At 44.4% G+C, this 24281-nt stretch overlaps 1 protein-coding gene across 1 annotated transcript in view; it reads right to left on the bottom strand.

Moving 5' to 3' along the window:
- Positions 1-24281, bottom strand: part of WDR35 (WD repeat domain 35) — a 501592-nt gene that overhangs the window by 354457 nt on the left and 122854 nt on the right. Inside the window, exon 13 of the mRNA XM_078647744.1 lies at positions 8606-8750. Coding sequence (XP_078503870.1) covers positions 8606-8750 — 145 coding nt within the window. The remainder of the gene's footprint in view (positions 1-8605; positions 8751-24281) is intronic.

The raw sequence follows: 24281 nt of genomic DNA, 5'->3' as shown, positions 1-24281 counted from the left end.
GATCCTAGCAACAGCCATAGCAATGAATAAGAACTCCCTGTGTGATATTGCGACTCCCTCCCCACAGGTGCCTAGGATCACTAATTTATTAGATAAGTTTACTACAATCTTCAGGGATTGAGCTATGAAAATCTCTATTGCCCTTTTCCATTGATCTAGTTTTGGGCAGGCTGCAAACATGTGTACCAAGTCAGCCTCCGTGCTGCTACACCGTGGGCAGCAAATTCCCGTTCGTCCTCCCCACTGGGCTATTTTCGCCGGAGTGTAGAAAAGGTTATAGATCGTTTTAAAATGTTGGGCTTGTAGATTCGCTACTTTTAAAACCGTGCAACCCATCTTTAACGATGTTACCAGTTTGTTACCTTCAATACCCAGCTTCTCCCGCCATTTCTCAGTATGTTTAATAATATCATCCTTTTGCTTTTGGTTTAGCTCGCAGTATACCTGGGAGATGGAGCAGCCTTCAGGATTTTGCAGCCTATTCATGACTACATCTTTATCGAAGCCCTTTGCTCCCCCCCCCTTTTTTTTTTATTTAAGGCCGATCGTATCTGTAAAAACTTAAAAAAGTCCCTGCGATCCAAATTAAATCGACTTTGTGCCATTTCAAATGTAATTATACCGTCAGGGTCTATAATATCACCAATTATTTTAACCCCCATCTCATCCCACCGTTTCATTATATTGTCGTGAAATACCTCTGGAAGTGCTGGATTTCCGAACAGGGGCGTATAGTAATTCATTCTGCCCAATCCCAACATTCTCCTAACAGAAGAACAAACTGATGCTGCCGCTCCTAGAGTCTTGAATTTCACCTTCTTGTAATAGCTGGCTTAATGAAACCCAAGTAGCCAGTTGCGTGCTTCACGTTTTAAGAGAAGCCCATGTACTTCAGGTACTGTTGCATCCTCTCTCCAATTATTGGTCACAATTGCCCCCAGCATCCCGCGTGTATACTGTAGTACTGCTGCCGAATAATATAGTTTTTAATCTGGAACTGCCCAGCCGCCTCTCTCCCTTGGGAGAGTCATAAGCCTAAAAGCTCTTCTGGTTTTCCCATGGGCCCATATGAATCTGTTAATCATTCTCTCCATTTCTTGAAACCATCTATTATCAAACTTCAGGGGTATCGTTCTGAAGAGATATAATACCTTAGGAAGAAACAGCATTTTGATAATATCCCACGATTGTTAAATGCAGATTATTCATCCTATCTAAATCACTCCTTGACTTCTGGATTATAGGAGAGAGGTTTGTTTCAACGATCTTTGTTAGATCGGAAGCAATTACTACCCCTAAGTATGTGGCTGATTCAGTCACACGTGAATCTGCCAGGCTGGTGTGTTCATTAATAACAATCTGGGTCTTCCCCCTATTGAGGTTATAGCCAGTGACTGCCCCAAAGCGATCTGCCTCCTGTTCAATTTCCATCAGAGCCTCTGAGGGGTCGTAATGGCCAGGTCATCCGCGTATCCCAAGATCGTCGTTTCAAACCCATTAAATCGTATTGGAGCAATGAGTCCATTTGCTGCTATTTTCCTTATAAATGGGTCGATGTAAAAAGCAAAAAGGAGAGGTGAACACGGGCACCGCTGCCTAGTGCCTCGTTTAACATCTATACTATCGCTTTGTCCTCCCATCACCCGAACACGTATCCTAGGGTTCTTATATAGGACCTGAAGCGTTATTAAGCACCCCCTACCGATATTTGCTCTTTCCAATGCTGACCAGAGAAACCCCCACAAGACCCTATCAAACGCTTTCTCCGCGTCAAGCAGGATAAGCCCCATAGGGTCTCGTTTGACTGATGTACCGTCAAACAGGGTAAAAACTACTCTCCTCACGTGTTCAGCTGTTCCTCTGCCCAGAATAAAACCATGCTGCCGAATCCAAATCGATTTTTCTATGATCAAGCTAAGGCGGTTTGCCAAGATTTTAGAGTAAGTCTTGGCATCGCTATTCATTAGACTATAAGACCCAAGTTCATTAGGGGGTTTGCCTTTTTTTAAGAACACGATCATAGTAGCTTCTCCCCATGATTGCGGGGGTGCTACACCACTCTGCACCTGTCGCAGTATGCTAAATAAAAATCTATTCAATGATGAAAAAAAGGTTTTATAGAACTCCGAGGGGATAAAATCTGGCCCAACCGCCTTGCCCGATGGTAAGTCAACAATGGTTTTTCTAATTTTCTCATCGGTAAAGTTGATTTCTAGTGCGTTGGAGTCTTCTAAAGAGAAGGCATCAAACTGGACTGGCTTCCTTAGGATCTCTTGCCTCATCCTCGTTATATAGATTTTGATAAAACCCCTGAAAAGCCTTGCAGATATCCTCAGTGGTTTTAGCGATTGTACCTTCTAATGTTTTAACCTTGGTGATTTCCCCTTTAGAGGCGAGCTGCCTCATCCTTACGGCCAATAAATGCCCTACTTTCTCACTAAATTCATGCTGTGTTTGCTTCCATGCCAGAAATTTCCCTGCTGCTTTAGCAGCAATAGCTTCCCCAGCCACCGTCTTAGCCAGAACCAATTTATGCAAAATCCCTTCTATATTCAAACCATGATTTATTGCGTTAACCAGTTCCTCCTAAAGATCCCCAATTACTCTCAACGTGACCTCCCTTTCATTCCTTTATACTCTGCTCCTTCTCAGGGAATAACTCATTGTTTCCCCCCTGATTCCGGCTTTAAGACTGTCCCAGACAACTCCGGGCTCCAAACTCCCCCAGTTTAAGCCAATTGCTCATGTATCCTACATATTCTGTATCATGTAGTAAAGCTCGTTCAAATGTCCAGTTGGTTGTTTTTTTTTGGCCCACCCGTGTGTCTGAATGTCTAAGACCAGGGGACTATGGTCGGATACCAAGCGTGGTAGTTTCTTGACTTTACAGGACGGGATAATAGAAGAGGAGACTAAAAAGTAATCTAAACGCGCCACTGTCCTATGAGGTGCAGAGTAATAGGTGCTACCCATGCCCAGGGGGTTATAATACTCCCATGAATCGACAAGCTCGTTATCCTTCATCATTTGGGTTAAAGCCCTATGGCCTTTTTTTTCGGCCTGTAAATTTAGCTGGATCCCCCTTCCATATCCCATTCAGACCATTAATGTTGAGATCTCCACAAAATATGATCGGAAGTGGCCAGTTCGTAAGCTGTTGATTGACAGAGTCAAACATCTCAGCATCATCAACCGTGGGGCCATAAACTGAACAAAGTGTAAAAGAAAATCCTGATATTTGTCCCTCTACAATTACCCACCGACCGTATTTGTCTGACAAACGATTTTGAAAGAGTAGCCCACTGTTTTTTGTTAATATTGTCACCCATCTGGTCCCGGTTCCCTGAGAGGTGCAAACTATTAGTTGAAAGCCCAGTTGTTCCAAAAGAAATTTCCGTGCCCCGTTTGACATGCGTCTCCTGTAGACAGATTATATCGGCACATAGCGTTTTAAGGTATTCACCAACCATCCACCTTTTAGCAGGGTCGTTCAGCCCACAAACATTAAGGGTTATTACTCGCATAAAATATAGAGTTGAACCCGATAGCTGTCATAATAGCACAAAAAGAGACTAAAAAGTAATCTAAACGCGCCACTGTCCTATGAGGTGCAGAGTAATAGGTGCTACCCATGCCCAGGGGGTTATAATACTCCCATGAATCGACAAGCCCATTATCCTCCATCATTTGGGTTAAAGCCCTATGGCCTTTTTTTTCGGCCTGTAAATTTAGCTGGATCCCCCTTCCATATCCCATTCAGACCATTAATGTTGAGATCTCCATAAAATATGATTGGAAGTGGCCAGTTCGTAAGCTGTTGATTGACAGAGTCAAACATCTCAGCATCATCAACCGTGGGGCCATAAACTGAACAAAGTGTAAAAGAAAATCCTGATATTTGGCCCTCTACAATTACCCACCGACCGTATTTGTCTGACAAACGATTTTGAAAGAGTAGCCCACTGTTTTTTGTTAATATTGTCACCCATCTGGTCCCGGTTCCCTGAGAGGTGCAAACTATTAGTTGAAAGCCCAGTTGTTCCAAAAGAAATTTTCTTGCCCCGTTTGACATGCGTCTCCTGTAGACAGATTATATCGGCACATAGCGTTTTAAGGTATTCACCAACCATCCACCTTTTAGCAGGGTCGTTCAGCCCACAAACATTAAGGGTTATTACTCGCATAAAATATAGAGTTGAACCCGATAGCTGTCATAATAGCACAAAAAGAGACTAAAAAGTAATCTAAACGCGCCACTGTCCTATGAGGTGCAGAGTAATAGGTGCTACCCATGCCCAGGGGGTTATAATACTCCCATGAATCGACAAGCCCATTATCCTCCATCATTTGGGTTAAAGCCCTATGGCCTTTTTTTTCGGCCTGTAAATTTAGCTGGATCCCCCTTCCATATCCCATTCAGACCATTAATGTTGAGATCTCCATAAAATATGATTGGAAGTGGCCAGTTCGTAAGCTGTTGATTGACAGAGTCAAACATCTCAGCATCATCAACCGTGGGGCCATAAACTGAACAAAGTGTAAAAGAAAATCCTGATATTTGGCCCTCTACAATTACCCACCGACCGTATTTGTCTGACAAACGATTTTGAAAGAGTAGCCCACTGTTTTTTGTTAATATTGTCACCCATCTGGTCCTGGTTCCCTGCGAGGTGCAAACTATTAGTTGAAAGCCCAGTTGTTCCAAAAGAAATTTTCGTGCCCCGTTCGACATGCGTCTCCTGTAGACAGATTATATCGGCACATAGCGTTTTAAGGTATTCACCAACCATCCACCTTTTAGCAGGGTCGTTCAGCCCACAAACATTAAGGGTTATTACTCGCATACAATATAGAGTTGAACCCAATAGCTGTCATAATAGCACAAAAAAGATTGCACTTCCACATTATCTGCTTTATTAAACTGTTCAGTTACATGACTGTTTTCTATACTGAATGGTGATTTTTTTCCATTTTTAACCCCGCCCAAAACTCCTCTATCGGACCCCCACCCAACCCCCAGCCCCCCCGCACTCCCCACCTATGCTGTGGAGCAAGCAGACCTAGGGTCTCTGTGATGGAGCCTAAGAGTCGACCCCCCTCGCTGCGCTCATATCTATTATTTCTGTGCCAAACCTGTGACATTCTCTTTTGCCTATCATTATTAACAACCAGGTGTATCCCTTATCCATAATTCCCTAGATGTCCTTATTCCATCTCTTTAAAGCCTCATTTTCAATTGACTTTACTCACAGTGACAGTAATTATTTGAATTTAAGACAACCAAAGATTTCTAATCCGCCTGTAGATCAGAAAAAACAATCCATGTAAGTCTTTGCCTGAATCTCTGATGTAAAGACTCTGGAAGTATTCTTGTAAATGAATTTTAGTTTCGCTGAGTTCATCAAAAAAGCCTGCGCACCCAGAGCTTGAAAAGGTTGAATCAGTTCTCTTAATCTCCAGCGCCTTTCCACAGTAGCGTGGCAGTAGTCTGACCTGGTGAAGAAAGACTGATTCTCAAAAGTGCGTTTAGCATTGGGGCGTGCTTTCGCGTATATCTCTTCTCGTAATAGAAAGTTTCCAAAATAGATTAAAATTGCTCTTGGCATTATGGTTCCTTGTTTGGGCGCATGCGGCGATTTCTTTAACATCAAAGGAAAGCGATGGACACGATGGATCTCGGCCTCCCATTTCCAATGCTGTAGCTCCGGGAAGGCACCTTTCATCATTTTCAAGATGTACGCACGAATATCATCGCCTTCTGCACCTTCTTCAATTCCAAGAACTCTGAGGTTATTGCGCCGTTGCCTGTTTTCGAAGTCCTCCATTTCCCATTGGAGATCTACCAGCTGTTTATTATACGAGTCCGCATGGGCCTGGGCTTTGGCTACATTGTCCTCCAATGTGCTGGTGCGCTCTTCCACATGGGTCATCCTTGCATTTACGTCTGTGCAGTCTTTGGCCATTTTTCTAACTGCCCCGGATGTACAGTGGAACAGGCAACGTCCTCACTGGGCACTTTCGAGAGCAAGATGGCGCCCGAGTGAACGGCCGCGGAGACCGCTCCTCGCTGCCTGGATCTTGGACGAGAGGCGTAACCTGTTCCTAGCTGTTGCCAATCCACTAAAAAAGCCTAAATTACAGCCGTGCACTTACCCCCATATGTCCCGCGTCTGGAGCTGCATTGGCGCCGGTCTGCTCGCCGTGATAGAAGAGCTACTGGCAACAGTTCTGGCGGCGGTGCGGCTGTTGCTGACGGAGCTCCGGGGCAGGCCACACACAGCCGGCAAGTGCGCTGAGCGCCGGAGAGCGTGGGCGGATCCTACTGTACTACCCGGGTAGCTTCCTGCAGGATACCGCTCCCAACAGCCACGAGCGGCGAAGATGCCCCCAAAGACTACCCGTGGTGCTCGGAGAAAGGTTCCTGATGCACAGACCCCGGATAGCGTGGAAACAAGCACATCTAGAGGGGGAAAAGCGTCAGGTTTGACCAGTGGAAAAACCACAACGCCCCAGGCCTGTTTGAACCATACATTAAAAGGTGAGAGCTCAGAGGCACTCAAAAAGAAGGAGAAAGAAAAAGGCGCAGTTGGTTCAGGCCCTAAAGGGGCAAAAATGGGTCCTAAGGACCCCGGCAAGGGGAATACCATTATACATTTTTTCTCTGGTACTGCACCTGCTCATACCTCAAGTAAGGGTTTACAAGGAGTTGGACGAATAGCTGCTTCTGAGGTTAATGTTGATGAGCTTGGGCCATCTCATTCTGGTTGTAATACAAATGAGCACATTGATGTTACCCTACAGCATACCCTAGAGCATACTCCACGAACTGACTTTGCAGTATGTATCCAAACTACCCAGGACCCAACTCACCCCCCAACAAAAGAAGGGGCCTCCCCAATGTCAGCCACCGCATTGGGGGGTTCAGGGGCAATAGAGTTATTAGGGGCAACAGGGGGTCCAGCTACCTCTGAATCACAAATGGATACTAGAGCCCTAATAGAGGGGGTCGAAGTAAATAATGACCTGGAAGAGTTGAAAGATCTTGATCTTGATCTAGGGGATAAGTTTTATTCTGTGACGGACGGATCTGATTTAAGTACTTCGGAGGTGGAAGAGAGTGATTCGCAGATCTCCAGTGACACTACAAGCCCTGGTACACCGCAGAGAGATACTGTTGTTAGGAGAAAGAAACTCTCAAGGAAGCAGAGACAGCCCAGCACTGGAGAAAAGCGTAGAGGCCCATCCAAGAGAAAAGAGAGCAAGCCTGGATCCTGCCTTGAAATGGGATTACTCTGCCACCAGGAACACCTATCCAGATCAAACAGAGTTGCAAGAAGGCAGAGATGAATCATCACCGTCTCTGAAAATGATTTTTGACTCCATCAAACAGCTGCAGGAGGAGACGCGCATGGATGGCAAGAAAAATAGACTGGCTACTAAAAATGTTATATTCATTTATAAATTCAAAAACGGGTGTTAAAATATTTTATAAGTAAATAAAAAATGTTTTGTTCGATATTTTAACATTAAATCTATTTATTTATATATTAAACTGTTTTAAATAATTTAATTCAACATTTTTTCCTATATCTCCATTATTTGCTCTGTGGAGGTTTACTGGACCAGTGGTTGGCCATGTGTGGTGCAGGACTTACAAAAGCTTGGAGGACGAAAAATTTACTATTGCTATGGGTCCCTTTTTGCTTTGAAAATAGTAACTTCAGAACTGCAGTTTCTGACTATAAATGGGCTTCCTATTTTGTGGGTGGGTGCATTTCCCTCCCTAAACCCTCCGACCCCTCTCTCAAATCCTCTAACCCAGGGCGTAGTTTTCATAGTAGCGCTACGCGTAGCTATGCGAAGTGCACTTCGCACTATGCAAGTTAAGCGTAGCTATGCGAACTGCGTAGTGTGGAAGGAAAAATGCTGTTCGCACTGATTGCAGAGTGCCGGATGCTTGTCCGCACTGTGCAATCATTGCAAACGCCATCTTGCACAATGCAAGCGGTCGTTTTCTGCAGCTCGACTAGATTTGTACTCGAGCGGCAGCTTTCTCAACGCAGACTGGTAGTTTCTCATCGCGAGCGGTAGCGAGCATACGCAACCACTCGCAATGAGAAACCTGACCTCCCCGCGTTGAGAATCTCGCAAGAAGGTATATTTTCCACGCTTGCGATCGGCAACTTGATGTTGCTGATCTTGAACGAGGAAAAAGGGATGATGATTTTGCCCGCTCGCGAGCAAGCAAAAAATGCCCGCTACGCCACACGTTTTTGCACAGTGCTACGTGCAAATCATGTAGCGCAAAGTAGCGCAAACTGCGCACGCTACGTGAGCGTAGCGTAGTCCTAAGCCGAAGGTTAAAATCCTCTCATTTAGTAGTAACTTTGCCCCTATTGTTCCCTAGTGCCAACCACAATTACAAGTAAGTAATAGACTAACATGTGTGACGATCTACCCATAGGAAAGATATTACAGGTGGAGATTTACCTTTGTAGGTTTGTTCATAGCATTTTGTAGTACTTTAGTAGTACTGCAATAACAGTACTAAATGTACCAAAAATGTAGTTTGTGAAAAGGCCCTTAATGTTTTTACACAACATACCGTTCTCGTCCTTCTTTTCGTATCCGAGTCACCTGATTGATTTCCAATGCAGTCAGCCTCTTTGCCACACGATACTGCCAGATGTAAAATGCTTCTCTCGATGCAGCAATTACATGGGATTTCGTCATGGTCACGAACAAAGGAGCTGTTAAGAATAAGAATAAGAATAACTTGTGGGTACAAATCACTAAAACGCATTCTAAGGTTATAGAAACCATATGATTTTATTAAAATAGGTTGTTCAACAAAAACAGTTTCTCAATATTTGCTAAAAATAACTACATTATTCAAGATTTTACAAAAAGTTTATATGGCACTATCAGTTGGCCTTTAGGTATCAAGATTAAAAAACAACTGAAATTCAAAATGAAAAACTATAGCAAAATCAAAGAAGACTATAGAAAGGCTGGGGACAGCAGATTTATTTAAAAAACAATAGCTCTTCTGAAACTGATGCCATCTTCAGGTGATGAATTGACAACTTCTAAGTATGGTGTTTGACTGCTCGGCTGATACCTTACATGTGTTGTGGCTGTAATCCATTAATTGCTGTGTTTAATCTAATTATGTTTAATTTTTTTCCTTCATTTTAATTGTTCTTCCTCCCGTCTTATTTGTCAGATTTTGGTTTCAAGAGTAAAGTAAGACAGACAGGTTGGATCTATGGGATTCTGGTATTACACCTATTCCAATTTTCCCAGTTAATATTTTTAGAATGCTGTGACTATATGAGGTATCCATGTGAACCGATTGCTGATTGCTAATCAAGACTGGAGTCTGCCTTGATTCTATTATTTCGTATAACAGTTCTCTTCGGTAGACCCAGCAATCACATCCTGCCGATTCTGTTATGCAAATGGCAGAATAAAATATTATGTATAGTTTATTGGGTGGCTGGTCCATACAGACACATATCTCTTGTGTCAATGTTATCCACAAGCAAAACTGCCTTTTCTGGAAAAAAAACTGTTCCAAGAAGGATATAGTAATATTTCAACGCTTAACGCCCATTTTAATTTCATGAACTTTATGAGCTGGTTTCCTTTTCTTAAATATCAGCTTCCCATCTTGACTGTTTTTCAGCAGAGTAGCAGCAGAAAATGTAAATAGGGTGTGCTGTTCTATTCCCAGTAGTGAATTGGATCTATGAATGCATTTTCTCCCACAAACTGATATTTTTCTGATACTGCATCCTGGTCAGCCTGTCCTCATATTAAACAGTATCAGTACCAGGATGCCTTTGAAATGGTCATAGACTGTTCCAATTCTACTCCTCTACAACAGATAACTGCACTGTCCACACATCTGGACACACAAATTTACCTTGATACTGAGAAGGTCAATTATTGCGTAGTATATGTTACCATGTCAGTCGTTTAGCAAAGTGAATGATTCCAAGAGCTGCTTTGTGTCTTCATTTATGAAGATATTACAGCTCTCTGTGTTGATTATCACAACCCACAGTTAGCTAAACTTCCCTGGTATATCCTTCCTGACCTTTACATGTTTGTATCAATATTCTCCAAATCATGATTTCTGAGGTTAATCAAATTGGAAAAATTACTTTCATGGTGATTTCCGTACTCTTAATTCATGCTCTCCCGCCTTCATAACTGGTTGGGAAATGCCTGCACTACACAGACTGGACCAGCTAAAGTTTCTCCTACTTTTTTGTAAGGAACGGTATCACAGGTCTATGCTTCCGCACATACAGCGCTCATCATCATTAATTGTGCCTGCCTTGATCCCACAGACACTTTTTCTTTGCATGTATGGTGGTGAGGATGCAGCTGTTTTGAGGCTACAAAGCATGTGATTTGCAAAATTAAAGGCTTTGCAACTATAAAACAATGTGTTTCAATGTATTAAAGAAATTGCAGGTAGCAATGCACAATCTCCTTAGGATGCCAACTTCAATGTCCCTCCAAATAAAAAAAGGCGATAAGAGGTAGTTGTGAAATTCCTTGTTCCATTACTGAATAGCTATTTGGCACAGAAAGTGACAACACCGCAGCCTGCTGTTTAAAACAAACAAGACTGAGGACTACAAAAGAAAAAGAAATGACTTAAGTTCTCGAAAGACCGCATTCAACATAAAGTAATTCATGTTGTGCTTCATTCCAGGATGGACCATGAACCATGAGTATTATTTTCCTGTAAGTTATTTTCCCAGGCCTGCAGAGAGGATTTGTTTTTCATTTTTAGATTGATGGCTACTACAATTGTTCTCTAAGAAGATTGGAATTCTAAAGCCATCTGGAAATAAAGTCCAGAATTTATTTATGTTTTACTTTATTTTTTTGTTTTTTTTAAACAAAACAAAAACAAATCTGTAGTCAGTGATATGCATGGCGAATGACTATACACACATAATGCAATATGACATTTCCGCAGGCTGGGCCATAGCCAATATAATTACAATCCCCAACCTGGGGAAATAAGACATTGCATGCTTATGCCCCCTTCTCAATTGTGCTTATGCAAACACAGCACTCTGTGCTAGCCACACATTATCATGTATTTCCTCACTCACTGTGTCATGACTGTCTTTTGACACCATACCAGAGTTAGGGTCCAGCAAGGTAGTACACAGATCTCTCTACTCAGCTAGATTATCTACCACATTCTTGTCGCATCTATTGAGTTGCATAAGAGAGTCCTCCACCAAGGTCCATACCATTACATCCTTGTGCCATTTTGCAATTTCAGGTGCCCTCTGTCCAATTCAAGTGAGGGCTACCCTCTGTCTTCTTAAGACTAACCTCGATTGTAAGAACTTGTACAGTATCTTCCTGACTTTTGGGCGCTTAACGTTGTCCAACAGACAACACTGTGGCGTGCATGTGATATTCAGATGAGTGACTCAGTTGATGTCCGTGACCACCTGAGTCAGAAGTCCTGTAATAGCCTGTACTGCCAGGCTAAATGCAGGAAGGATTAGTTACTTACCTGTAATCCTAGTTCTCATCCAGGGGTACACTCATCAAAGTCATAATCTATGAATAATCCCCCCATGTGCGGGATCCCGGAGCATATAGAAAATACATATATATACATATATATGCATAGATGAAAACATATCTGCAACCTAAAATGTTACCAACATGACAAAAATGCCGAAATTACATAGGCTTGCATAGGAGTACCCATACTCTCCTTACTCATAAGGAAAAGAGGAAGCACTAAACAGTTGCCATACAACAATGCTTTATTGCCATAAAGAAACTTGTAATTGTAGGCAGTTGCCTGTAGGCAGCAGCAGAGTAACAAGAAAACTGACACCTTGCCTTTAAGGCATTTGAGTAAGGGCACCGTGCCTGTAAGACCTGCAGGAGACCCCTTGCTCCCAAGATGCACCACAGGTGGCAGTTAGGTCAGTTCTTTTTTCCGGCTCCTTCTGTGAGGATCCTGGAGCTTGAGCTCTTCAGTTTTTTGACTGAAAATTATTTCTTTGAGATTTTTCTCACAAAACTCGACATTTTCTGTCTCCTAAAGGCTTATTTTACTGGGTTTTTGGTTTTACCAAAGTTTCTTCCAGTCAGAATGCCAGCCTTAATTAGGAAATGCCCTTCCTGTTGCAAGATAATGGCACTGGCAGACCCACACTCTGTGTGTATTGTGCGTCTTCCATCCTCACACAATCCTGACCAGTGTTACCATTGCCAGAAGTTTTCCAGGCGGACTCTGTGCGACAGGGAACGCATTAGGCTGCATGCCCAGCTGGAGAAGGACAGAAGCCATCATGGAGGGGACCATGGAGACTTCAGAGCACCTTCTTCAAGTAAGCAGCACCGAAAACGGTGATATTCCACTTCCCCTGAGTACAGCAAGAAGAAGGTGACAGGAGATTTGCCGTCGAGGTTGCCATCGAAGAGACCTAGACACATGTCAGCGTCGAGGGACAGATCGCTATCTCGACATAATGTGCAGTTTTCACCAGAGAAATCTCCCAGAGCTGCAGAGAAGAGGGCCTATGGTCTGTCACCTTGATGGCTTCAGGGTGTTCGGACAGATGACCGCAGAAGTACGGGCTCGGACTTCTCTTGAACATACTCGCCATCCAGGACCTCTCCTGATAGAAGTGCTCCTGCTAGACCCTCCAAGTCTCCTTCCAGAAGACCACAATCGCCTTCCACACACCGATCACGGTCCAGGGGTCGTCACAGCTCTCATCACGAACATCCCCATAAGGGAAGACGCACGAGATCACCCACATGGTCTTCCTCCACAAGGTCATCTGTCCGGGACTATTCACCGACTCCTCCATCACGGGTGTCTCCCGTTGATGACTTCGCAACTTTCTCAGACATTCTGGGTAGGGGAGCACAGAAGTTAAACATCACTTTGCATACCCCTGTAGTTCCCATGTCCATCATATTTTATACTTTATGCCATCGTACAGCTCCTAGATCGCTGCTTCCTTTGGTGCCAGGATTCTTGGAACCAGCTATGGCCACGTTCCTCACTCCTGCTACAGTGGGGTCCGTCCCATCCAGGATTGCCAAAAAGTATAAGGCCCCAGCCGAGGATCCCTTATTTCTTAGAGAAGATCCACCAGCGGACTCCGTCATTGTGGCAGTAGCCATGAGGTCACATTCAGCATCCTCGTTCTCTTCTGTTCCCCCGGAGAGGGACAGTAAACAGATGGATTCCTATGGCAGAAAAATGTTCAATAGGACACACGCTTGCCTTTGCGGAGTCCAGGGAGGCACCCACATAGTGTATCCGTTGCGAGGGGTTGAGGACCGACTTTATGTAGTTGACTTGAATATTGTAGCAGCGAGTTTCTTTCTGCTGGTTTCCTGAACAAGGTGGTACATAGGCCATCTCCTTCTGCATAGATAGAAAGGTCCAAGAAATTAAAGGGTTTTGGGATCGGATTGGGTTGTGAATAGGATGTCGCGAGACCTCGTATTCAACCAAGTATGAAAAGCTGTCAACTCAGTTTGGGTGCCGGTCCATATCATTAAAATATCATCGATAGAGCGCATCCACAAGACGCATGTAAGTACAAGGAAGAAATCATGAAACAGCTGAATGATGGCGTTAGTTACAAGAAACCTCCTGGCGACCCATCTAAAGACCTTGCAGCAGAGATACAACGCGTTACAAAAGATGGCCAAGACCAAGGTTTCAGGAAACCAGCAGAAAGAAACTCGCTGCTACAATATTCCAGTCACCATCCCAGAGCCTTGAGGGACAACTTGCCCTTTGGGCAATTTCTGCAAATTAGGAGAAATTGTTTCAAAAAAGAACACTACATGACAGAATCTGAGGAGCTAACTAAGCGCCTTGTAGAACGTGGCTACCCAAAAAGAATAGTTAAACGAGCAAAAAAAAGAGCTTGGTTCAGTTCTCGAGAGTCACTCTTGCAGACCAAAGACCGGAACGACAAGGAGTCACAACGGCTGATCTGTGTGACTCCATTCTCAACCAAAAGCAATGACATCAAAAAAACTATCAATAAACATTGGAAACTTATCTCTGATGACCTGCAGCTAGATACCCGAAGAATATTCGAGATCATGTGGTCCGATCCTTCCTTGACCCGCCGACAGCACCCACCCTAACGTCACTCTGGAACCTACCACCCATCTGGGGCATCATAAGTGTGGCAACTGCAAAGCCTGTGCAAACAGTATCCAAACAAAGGAATTTCACTACAAACGCCACAATATTCTGCTCAAAGACCACACCAATTGCAATACTTCGGATGTTATTTACTGCATCATATGCCCATGTGACCTGATTTATGTCGGTCAAACGCAACAGAGGATAAAATCCAGAATCCTACAACATTTCAGTCGGATCAGATGCAAAGTTATCGGGGCACCACTTGTTGAACACTTCAAAATGGCAGGACATCCGCCACACAGCTTCAAGTGGATTGTCCTAGAAAGAGTTTCCTTGGGACCCAGAGGTGGCAACATTGGTCTTCTACTTAACACACGTGAACTGAAATGGATAACACTTTTTAACTCGATCAACAAAGGACTAAATGAATTAGATAGCAGTTTTGCCCAACTTGCAGTATTGTGAAATACATCCCCACGCTTTACATGAATGAACTGCATACCTTGATAACCTACTGACCCACGGGTCTTTTGATTTTGATTTACTTTACTTTCCCTTTCACACTGTTTCCCCAAGGATGTCTATACCACCCTGCGTGGCAGGTAAACATCCCTTCATTCGCAGTGGTCAAGTTTCCACAGTTAATATCAGGTTTATTCTCAATTAGTATCTCACATTTCACAGTTAATGTCATGTGTTATTTCCAATAAATATGTCACAAATTTGCCCGGCACCCTGTTGTACAAAAAATCCAATGTGTACAATCGGATCGCTCTGCTTTAGCACCCTGCGAGGTAGCTACGCGCTATCGAAAAGCTTGATATACCACACAGTAATCCATATCAGGTAGTGGCGCCTTAGCACCCTGTGTGGTAGCTACGCGCTCAGTCGTTGATTGTGTGACTATACAACCATGAAATTACCTTTCACGCATTTGGGCTCACTTAATGAAATAAAACATGCAGCCCGTTTTGTGTTTGAAGTCGCCATGGATACGACTAGTAGTCTTTTCTTCATTTTCCCTACGTCCAACGTATGACGTAGTCAGGCAGGTTGCTCATTAAACTTCCGCATTCACCGAGTCGCTTACATCCGAGCAGACTCACCGGCAGTTTGGAGCATTGACGGAGGTCCTCGACCCCACTTTCAGGTAAACCGCACTGATTAGGACTGTTCGACACGTTCCTTTAGGATCACACCTAAGAACGCTGTCTGGACTCAAACTAAAACCCCTACCCTTTTTTCGAATCCTTAGGCAACGCGGTACGTTTGACCGTCTTCCCAATACTAGCCCAATCTTAAAGACTTCAAAAGACTTCAGGTATCCCTATTTCTTGATATCTCCGTTGCGCTTTCCATCTGTGATACACGCCAGTCCAGGCCTCTAAATGTAGCCTTTTTATTTTTTGAGGAATATACCTCCACCCAGAATCAGAGCGCTGGTAACAACATAGCGTCTCCGTGCCCTGCCGTACATGTGAGTTTCGTTCCTTTCTCTTCTGGTCCAATATGACAAATCTGTGTAAATAGGTGTTTTCTCCTTCATATTCCTTTTCAAATTATTTAAAAATAAGAATGAACTTGTGCCAATGGTCTTAATTCAGAATGGCACACATCATGTGTTCTTGTGTTGTTTTTTGGATATAACTCTCTTGCTACCTGACAGTTTGGATCCCTATACGGGACACATTTAATTATATGCTATATCTGTTCCCTTTAGGAAGCTTGCCCTCTTACAACCCCTCCCCCTGTCCTGAAGAAGACCCGCCCTGTAAGGGACAACAACCCTACTTATTTCAGGTCGAAACGTAGACTACTACCTCATCGCCACCTTCTAATACAAGTGTGATTTGTAATGCTGATCAACAGAAGTATGGCCATGTAAACAAATGCAACATATGATGTATTCCCATCTGGCTCCCCGGCGAAGCGAGCAGTAATTATGCTCCACATACCGAGATTGTATGTTTGACTGTCACATTCCTTTATCTTCACAACCTCCAACCACTTCACTACCTTTCCCCCATCCTACCTTTGCGCACTATAACAATTGAAAATGACTTATTAAATACAATGTACAGTAAAATGTTCGTAACACTATGTGATTAAACAACATGGTGTTCTCAAATGAAAAACTAGAGTACTTTGCATGTTTTCGAAAAATTTGTTCTTTTGTTCTGGGACCCCTTCTTTCCATAACAATTAACACCCAGGTCCAAGTGACTTTTTGGGTTGAACCCTTTTTTGTACTATATGAGAATTAGACGGCATGGTTCTTGTTTCATCTTGTTCAACACTCGCAGGATGAGGGAAAATGGCGGAAACACATAGGCAAATGTTCCCGTAAATTGCAACTGGCGAGCGTTCCCCCAAGAATTCCTCTGAGGGAATCTGCTGGCGATCCTTTCGCACTTCATGTTGTTTTCTGTCGCAAACAGATCCAGTTTTGGAGTGCCCATAATTTGAAGACCCGCTTCAACTGGCTGATGTTGTCCTCCATATTGTGATCTGTAGCACTGTTGACCATATGGCTGATATCTGTAGGACTGAAAAGATGGCCTCTGCTGAAATTGAGCTCTACCTCTACCTCCTTGAGAGGACTGAAATCGCATTTGCTGCAGAGTGCCTAATGAACGTGCAATCTCTGTATCTTTTTTAATGCCCTGCAACTATTCATCTACATGTTTTCTGAAAAGATTTTCCCCAACGAAGGGCATGTCTAGCATTGGACCTCAGGGTGGAAAGACGTCGCCCACAGCCATCCTTGCCTGCACAGGACTGCAGCACCAACCATTAGCCTAAAGGCGCTAAAAGATAAATCCATATCAGAGTTAATCACCTCTGAGGACGCTCTAGCACCCTCCTGCAAGAGGTCCTTAGCTTCTTTGTTCTTTTCTTACGGTAGGAATTCGAAAAGAGGAAACAGATCTGACCATAATTGATGGTCATACCCTTCTAAAATTAGCAAGACGTTAGAAGCCTTAATGGCGGTAGCTGACATGGTCGCAAAACATTTACAGATACTGTCAAGGCATTTTCCTTCCCTATCAGGCGGTACTGTACAGGTAGATTGTGGGCTTCTGGAACGCCTCAGGGCAGCCTGCATTATGACTGAATCTGGACGAGGATGGCCAATTAAACAAGCTAGAGCCGAATCCGGTGCCTTGTATTTCTTCTCCATCCTCGGTAACACAGCCGGGACACAGGCTGGATTCGTCACTATTTTCAGGCCCTCACTCCAAAGATGGTCAACAATCGGGATGGATCGGACCGATTTTTTTGCAGCGTCCTTAAAATCATAAAGGAAACATTCGGTTTGCACCACAGGTAGAGGCAAATCAAACCTCTTGGAGGCTCTCTCAAGCACTTCATGGAAGACCACCATGTCTCCCGGGGGTGAAATAGCCGGAGAAGGCGACGGAGAAGATGTAACCACATAATCATCCCACTCTTGGCCAAGTAGGTTCGTATCTAGCGTGAGTTCACCCTCCTCGGGCTGTTCATCTGGATCACTTTCTATGTAATCATCCTAGATGGTAATACATCGAGGAGCTGGTTTCTCGGCCTGAACAACAGGTAGCGGAGTAACTACAGGTGGAGGCGTAGGAACTTGAATATCCAGACCACCAGGTGTCAAAGGAACTGGAGCATGAGAGTCCGGAAATCTCTTATAATAATCGTTAACCATATGTGTGAGACCCGTGACTAGGGAGACTGGGACCATCATGGAATCTCTCCGAATGTCCTGACGCTCTTCATAAGCCTTGTAGGGATAGTGCTCTTGAAAAGAGTTGTAACGCTGAACTTGGGAGCGTCCTGTAAAATAATAGCTCCCTTCCATATACTTCAACTGTGCTTGTTCTTCTTCCTCATCAGTCTCCTGACATTTGACTCAGAGTTGTGAAGGACTATAGGCGGGACCAAAAAGACGGTCATCCCCTGATTCCTCCGTGTCTAGACGGAGCGAAGGAAGTAAAGGCGAGACCTTTGGTAAAGGTGAAATTCCTGGTGACTTTTGTACCAGATGCAAGCTTCTTGTAACCTGTGCTTGAGCTGTCGACGACCCAGTCAATGATGGGAGGCGCTGGTTAGTGATCGTCTTAGACACTGGATGAGAAGGTGATTTGAAAACTACCGTCGACGAAGTCGTAGACGCGCCCGTCGACGTAGTGACTCTCGTCGTAGTCGACGACGAAGAGATAGTCGTCACTCTTCTCATCGACGAGGCCATCACCCAGCTGTCAACAAATTGGTCGTCACCACAGAAGTTAGAGATTTTGAAGAAGATCTCGACGACGGATCAGTCAACTGTGTTTTCCTTGTCGACAAAGCCTGTTTGAGAGGGGTGACAGGCAGAGAAGCAGGAGACGACTTCTTTAGGCCTGGTTCCTTAGGCTTAACAGCAGATTTCTCAGCAGTGGAGGATTTTTCTGCCTTTAGTTTCTTCACAACAGCCTTTAACGAGGTAGAGCCTTCATTTTTATGTTTCCTCTCAACAGAAGATGGCCCAGGGCTCTCTTCAATATCAGACCCAGATTCTGTTTTAGATTTCTTCTTCTGGAGCCATAACTATAACCGGGCTTCTCTATCCTTCAAAGTTTTTGCAGAAAGGTTCTGCAGTATTTACAGTCTTTTGCCTTATGTTTAGGATACAGGCAATAAAGGCAATCCTAATGAGAATCTTCAGAAAAAGCATTGCTTTTCCACAGGATCTACAGGGCCTGAAAAGCCTCTTCTTAGAACCCTCAGACATCTTAAAGAAAAGAAGGTTGAAAACACAATACCTTGAGGTGAAATCAAACAAGGTCAAACGTTCACCAGTGGAAAATTGAGCAGAGCTCAGGGAGACTCCCTTACACACGGCGTGCAGTTAGAAATCTGAGTTTTGGTGGCTCTGACTGGGGAGCTGAGGTCTAAGGCTGGTCTGTGACTGGCCGAAGTTTGGGCCTACATAAGGAGGCTGACAACTTCCACAGTTTGTCTCTCCTTCTGGATCTTTCTTATGTACTTCTATGTTACTGCTTTTCTAATTACCGCAAGACTTCAACCATGACGACAGGGAAGATACAAGCATGGGAATCTATTAAAGATTCAATACTGGAGAAAAACTTGTTGGAAATATTTTTCTCTTAGTTATACCAAGTTGTATCCACTTTGTGCAAGACTGAAGAGAGAGGAAGAGAGGGACCTCCTCTCATAGCATCTGCAGACTGAGCCATTGGTTTTAACATCAACATGAAAGCATCAGCATAGGATTTACAATACTTTGTATCCAAAGCTTTTAAAAATGCAGCATCTGACAGGATAGTGGTCTACGCGAGGTCAAGCCTTCAGAGGGGACACTCTTTATAAGGGCACACTCCTCTCAGGACTTTGTGTCATGCGCCAAACTCAGACACCAGTGGAACACCTCATGGGGATGTGTCACAGGGGCTCTTGTTTCCGCCTGTCCCAGCAAGTTTTAAAACCTGTAGTTTACAGAGGGGACTTAGCTCCCTTACACACTGGAAAAAATAATTTTGCAAGAAAAGACTTGTAAAGCGATGAGGAAAAAGTGGAGGGTAAGCTTGACGTTGGATGGGGTCGGCACGGCACCGGTTCAGCATCAGGTAATGGCAACCTGTGGCAGGAGGTCTCATCTCAGAATAGGGATTGTAACCAATAGTGGCATCTGTGCCGGAGTCATTACTGATCTGAAAATGGATCAAGAGGGCCCAACAGGTGGAAGTCCTGTCAGCGGAGTCCCAGTTGGAACACCTCTCGGTTCCATGGGGCCTGAAAGCACTCCAGAAGGAGCAAATTGCGCAAATAAGCGCAACATGGTCTCCTGAAAAGCAAGAGTCATTCCAGGCCTGGAAAACGCAGCTAGCTCGGGGCAGAAGGTGAAACTGATGCTAGAGAATGGGGTCAGGGAGCAGGTACTGGAGGCAAAATCACCCTGGGCCTTGTTAGGGGACTTGCAACCCCGTTTAGATGACTTTTCTCTGGACCAAGATTGGGAACGGCCTGACCCCACGACTTCAACTAGCGCATCCCCTCCTTGTGCAGGCAACAACCAACTTCACTGCTCCCAGATCGTCTTAAGGTGCACTCACCACAGGTCGTGGAGTTGTGGGATGACCCAGGCATCAAAGGCAGACCAAGTGGACATCAGAGAGAGATATCTGCATATGACATTACCCACAAGGCTTTAACCCTGCGAGTTAATTGAGGACAAGTCCCTTGCATACTGAAGAAAGACCTGTAGTAGCTCAGGATCCACATCTGTCGGCATGTAGATAACAAGCATGGGCATAGCCAATAGGTCTCGCCTTTGGGACCTTATAAGTGTTTAGCCATGCAGCACATTATCCTGAGTGGTTTAATTATATAAAGCCAAAATTGGAATGTGTAGAAGCGCGTGGAATTGGGAGCAGTGTCTGGTAGCTTGCAGTGGTCTAGGGGCAGCTAAGGGAAGCTTGCAGAAGTGTGCCCCGTAAGCAAAATACAAAATCATTCCCAATAAGAAAAAAAAAACAGATTATGGGAGAGTCTGCAGCACAGTCCCCCTTGTGTAGCTCTGATTAAGTGTTTTCCTCCTCTCGCGATTCTAAGACAGAGGTGGGCACAAAAGAGCTAGCTTTTCACACCAGGGAGATAGATTGACACTTTATTGAGATTAGATCCCTTGCAGGCAAGTCGCTACTCCTTCTATTGGTCTCAGGCGCCATCTGAAAAAGAACAAAGGCAGCTGCCAGTGCCGCATTTCACTTTAGGCCGCGCCAGGCTAGAACAGCAGAGCGCAGGAGAGAGTGAGCACCAGGACAGCAAACCAGTCAACTGCACAGATAAAGGAATTACTAGCTAAGTGAGAAACCTTACAACGCAATGCAAATGAAACCAGCAATAAGTCTCGTACAGATGTAACACTGGAATGTATCTCTTGTGCTCACGTTCATTGATTTGCGTGTTTCTGTGCAATGTGCTCACCCTCACGGTGTGTGCGTGGACTGAGATGGGGAAAGGCACGGATGAGACCTGAGCCCCGACATGAGCGTGAGTGAGGGTGAAAGACACAGCTTAGCAGAGTGAAACGGAAACTGCTACAGCGCCCTTCGAGAAAGTTGTGAAAGACCGGGATGAACAGCACGGGAAAAAGAGTGACAGAATTAGAAGAAGAGAAAAAGATAGTCTGTATGAGAGAACAGCAGACCTGCCAGTAAGTGCCTGTGTGGGAGAGAGAAGTAGTAAGAGAGACTGGAAAACAGATAGACGGACTCAAATATATGCAGAGGAAGCGCTAGACTTCAATGTATTGCAAGCGAGTACCCACAAAATAACCATGTGGGTACACACATGCACGCACAAATACACAACCAAACACAGAAACACACATGCAATATTTCACGCAGACAAAAATGCATAATAGTACAGTCACAGACATTTCGACCAACACACCATCTCCCCAATTGTAACAGCTACAATGACATCTTCCTTGTACACGCCATACACGTGCGTGCACACACACACACACACACATGCAAGTGTATGCACAAACACCCACATTCTGACAGCCGGGCTACGGAGAACGGGAGGGGGGTGGGAGCATTGTGAAGATGGACAGCGGGGTGGCAACAGCTCTTTTCAAGCTCTCATGCTTGTGCTGGCATCCACCTTGCGGGAGCGAGCAATGGCGCGCAGGCCATCAATTTTCAATTAGTGCGCGCGCGCCGCTTCTCACTCCCGCAAGGTGGATGCCAGCACAAGCACGAGTGCTTGAAAAGAGCTCACCAAGAAATGCGTTACTTACCTGTAACTGCAGTTATCCAGTATTGGTGTCTTTCATAGATTCACATGCCTGAATCATTCCCCGTCGTCGAGACGGGAGTCTCCGGTACATAGAAAAGCAATGTCCTATAGACATATATATAGAAAAATAGGCCTAAGGGCCTCGCCTTAGTAGCCTATCTATGTCCTTTTGTAAAAAGGACCAAACTCCAGAAGGTAGCCAATCAGCTATCACCTCCCTCTAGAACCTTCCTGTCAGGAGCCTCAGTCTCTCAGATTTTCGGACGCACCAAGCTAGGTAGGCGTAACACTGTTAGAGAAATAAGTGAGTCCTTCCAGGGGAGGCGGGAGGGTTGCCTGTGAATCTATGAAAGACACCAATAGTGGATAACTGCAGTTACAGGTAAGTAACGCATTTCTTATCCAGTATTATGGGTGTCTTTCATAGATTCACATGCCTGAATCAGAGTAGCAAGCAATACATTATGCACATTTCTGATGGAACAGCATATACCAGTCTGTAGATAACACATATCATGCGACTATGAGCCATCAATAAATAACAAGAAACAAGTAAATAAATGTGCATACCAGCGAAGGATGGCGGGAAGGAGGAAGGCTCACCTCATTGGAATAGATGGCGAAGCACAGCCTGGCCCACTGCTGCATCCTGCATCAGTTCCGTATCCAGGCAGTAGTGCCTGGTGAAGGTATGCGGCGACTTCCACGTCAAGTATTGGCACCCCAGCGAACAGTGCAGCCGATGTGGACACAGCTCTTGTAGAATGAGCTCTTACTCTGGAGTGCAATGGTCGTCCGGCTCTGTCGTGGCAAAAGACAATTGCCGAAGATATCCATCTTGAAATACTTTGTTTGGAAAGCGGCATGCCTATCCTTGGTCTACTAAAAGCGATGAATAGCTGATTAGTTTTCCTGAACTGTTTTGTCTTGTCAAGGTAAAATTTAAGACACCTCTTCAGGTCCAAAGAGTGCAGGGTTCTTTCAGCTGCAGTGCTGGGATTTGGGAAGAATGATCGGAGGACTATAGGCTCATTTAAATGGAAGTCCGACGGGACTTTAGGAATAAACCGAGGATTAGTTCTTAAAACCACTCTGTCTTCCTTAAACTGCATGAAGTGACTTTGCATAGAAAGAGCCTGTAGTTCACTGACCCTTCTTGCTGAGGTCAGTGCCAGTAGGAGGGCTGTTTTCCAGGAGATGTATTTGACGTCTGCCCTGTGAATGGGTTCAAAAGGGTGTTTCATCAATTGGTTGAGGACCACGTTGAGATGCCATGTTGGTGGAACCCTCTGTGACCGAGGAAAGGATCTGTAAAGTCCTTTAAGGAACTGTTTTATTAACCTGTGTGACCAGAGAGAGGGCCCTTTTGAAGTTCTTGTATACCGTGAAATCGCCGCCAAATGAACTCTGATGGAGGCGTGCGCAAGGCCTGACTGTGCCAGGTGTAGCAGGTATGGTAGTAGCTGCTCCAGAGTAGCCTGAAAGGGATGTAGATTTTTGTCCTTACACCAGATGCAAAAGCGTTTCCACTTTAAGGAATATGTTTTGTTTGTGCTCTCCGCTCTTGCCTTCGCGAGGACTTCTTTGCACTCCTGCGGGATGTCTAGCTGGCAGAACTCTCGGTACTCAGGAGCCAAGCCGATAACCTGAGTGATTTCAGATTCGGGTGCTGCACTTGTTGGTATCAGGACCTTGCCAGAGAGAGACGACTTCGTGTCATGAGCACTTCTGGGCTCACACGAACTTGGATATTTGGATAACGGAACACCACAATTTACAACAGTAGGAGTAAAGAGGTGACCGACGATACATTCCCTGTGGATTTTCATAACAATCCATAGCATTGATGCAACAGGCAACTATTGGATAGTGATCATCGTTATACACATCCAGTTGGCAGAGCGCGGTTCGCACCAGATTGCCCCTGAAGAAGGGACATCACTGTCCCGAAATGCATCGGGCATTTCAAAGAGCGTTACTGTCAAGAAAATATTGATCTATGTATAGATTGTCACCTTCAGTGTATTATTATATGGATTCATGAATTAATGGACCCACAGTTGATTTTTTTTCATGTGATTTAAGTGTTCATGATAAACTAGTTGTGTACAATTAACTGTATAATTCAAACGGAAATTAATGTGATGACTTATAATATAATTTCTTTGAAAAACAGAGTATGTATATGATTTGTTTGTTTACGCGTTAAGTGGACTAATAGAGCCCGTGAGGACTACTCATGCACAGTGCGCAGCGTTTACTACCAGTTTTGGCAGTAGTATAATTTGTCTGAGTTACACTTGGCTGACAGCAA

This window comes from Lissotriton helveticus, chromosome 6 (assembly GCF_964261635.1).
Source record: "Lissotriton helveticus chromosome 6, aLisHel1.1, whole genome shotgun sequence".
Lineage (NCBI taxonomy): Eukaryota > Metazoa > Chordata > Amphibia > Caudata > Salamandridae > Lissotriton > Lissotriton helveticus.
The sequence above is the reverse complement of the archived record's forward strand: the minus strand, read 5'-3'. Positions and strand labels throughout refer to the sequence as shown.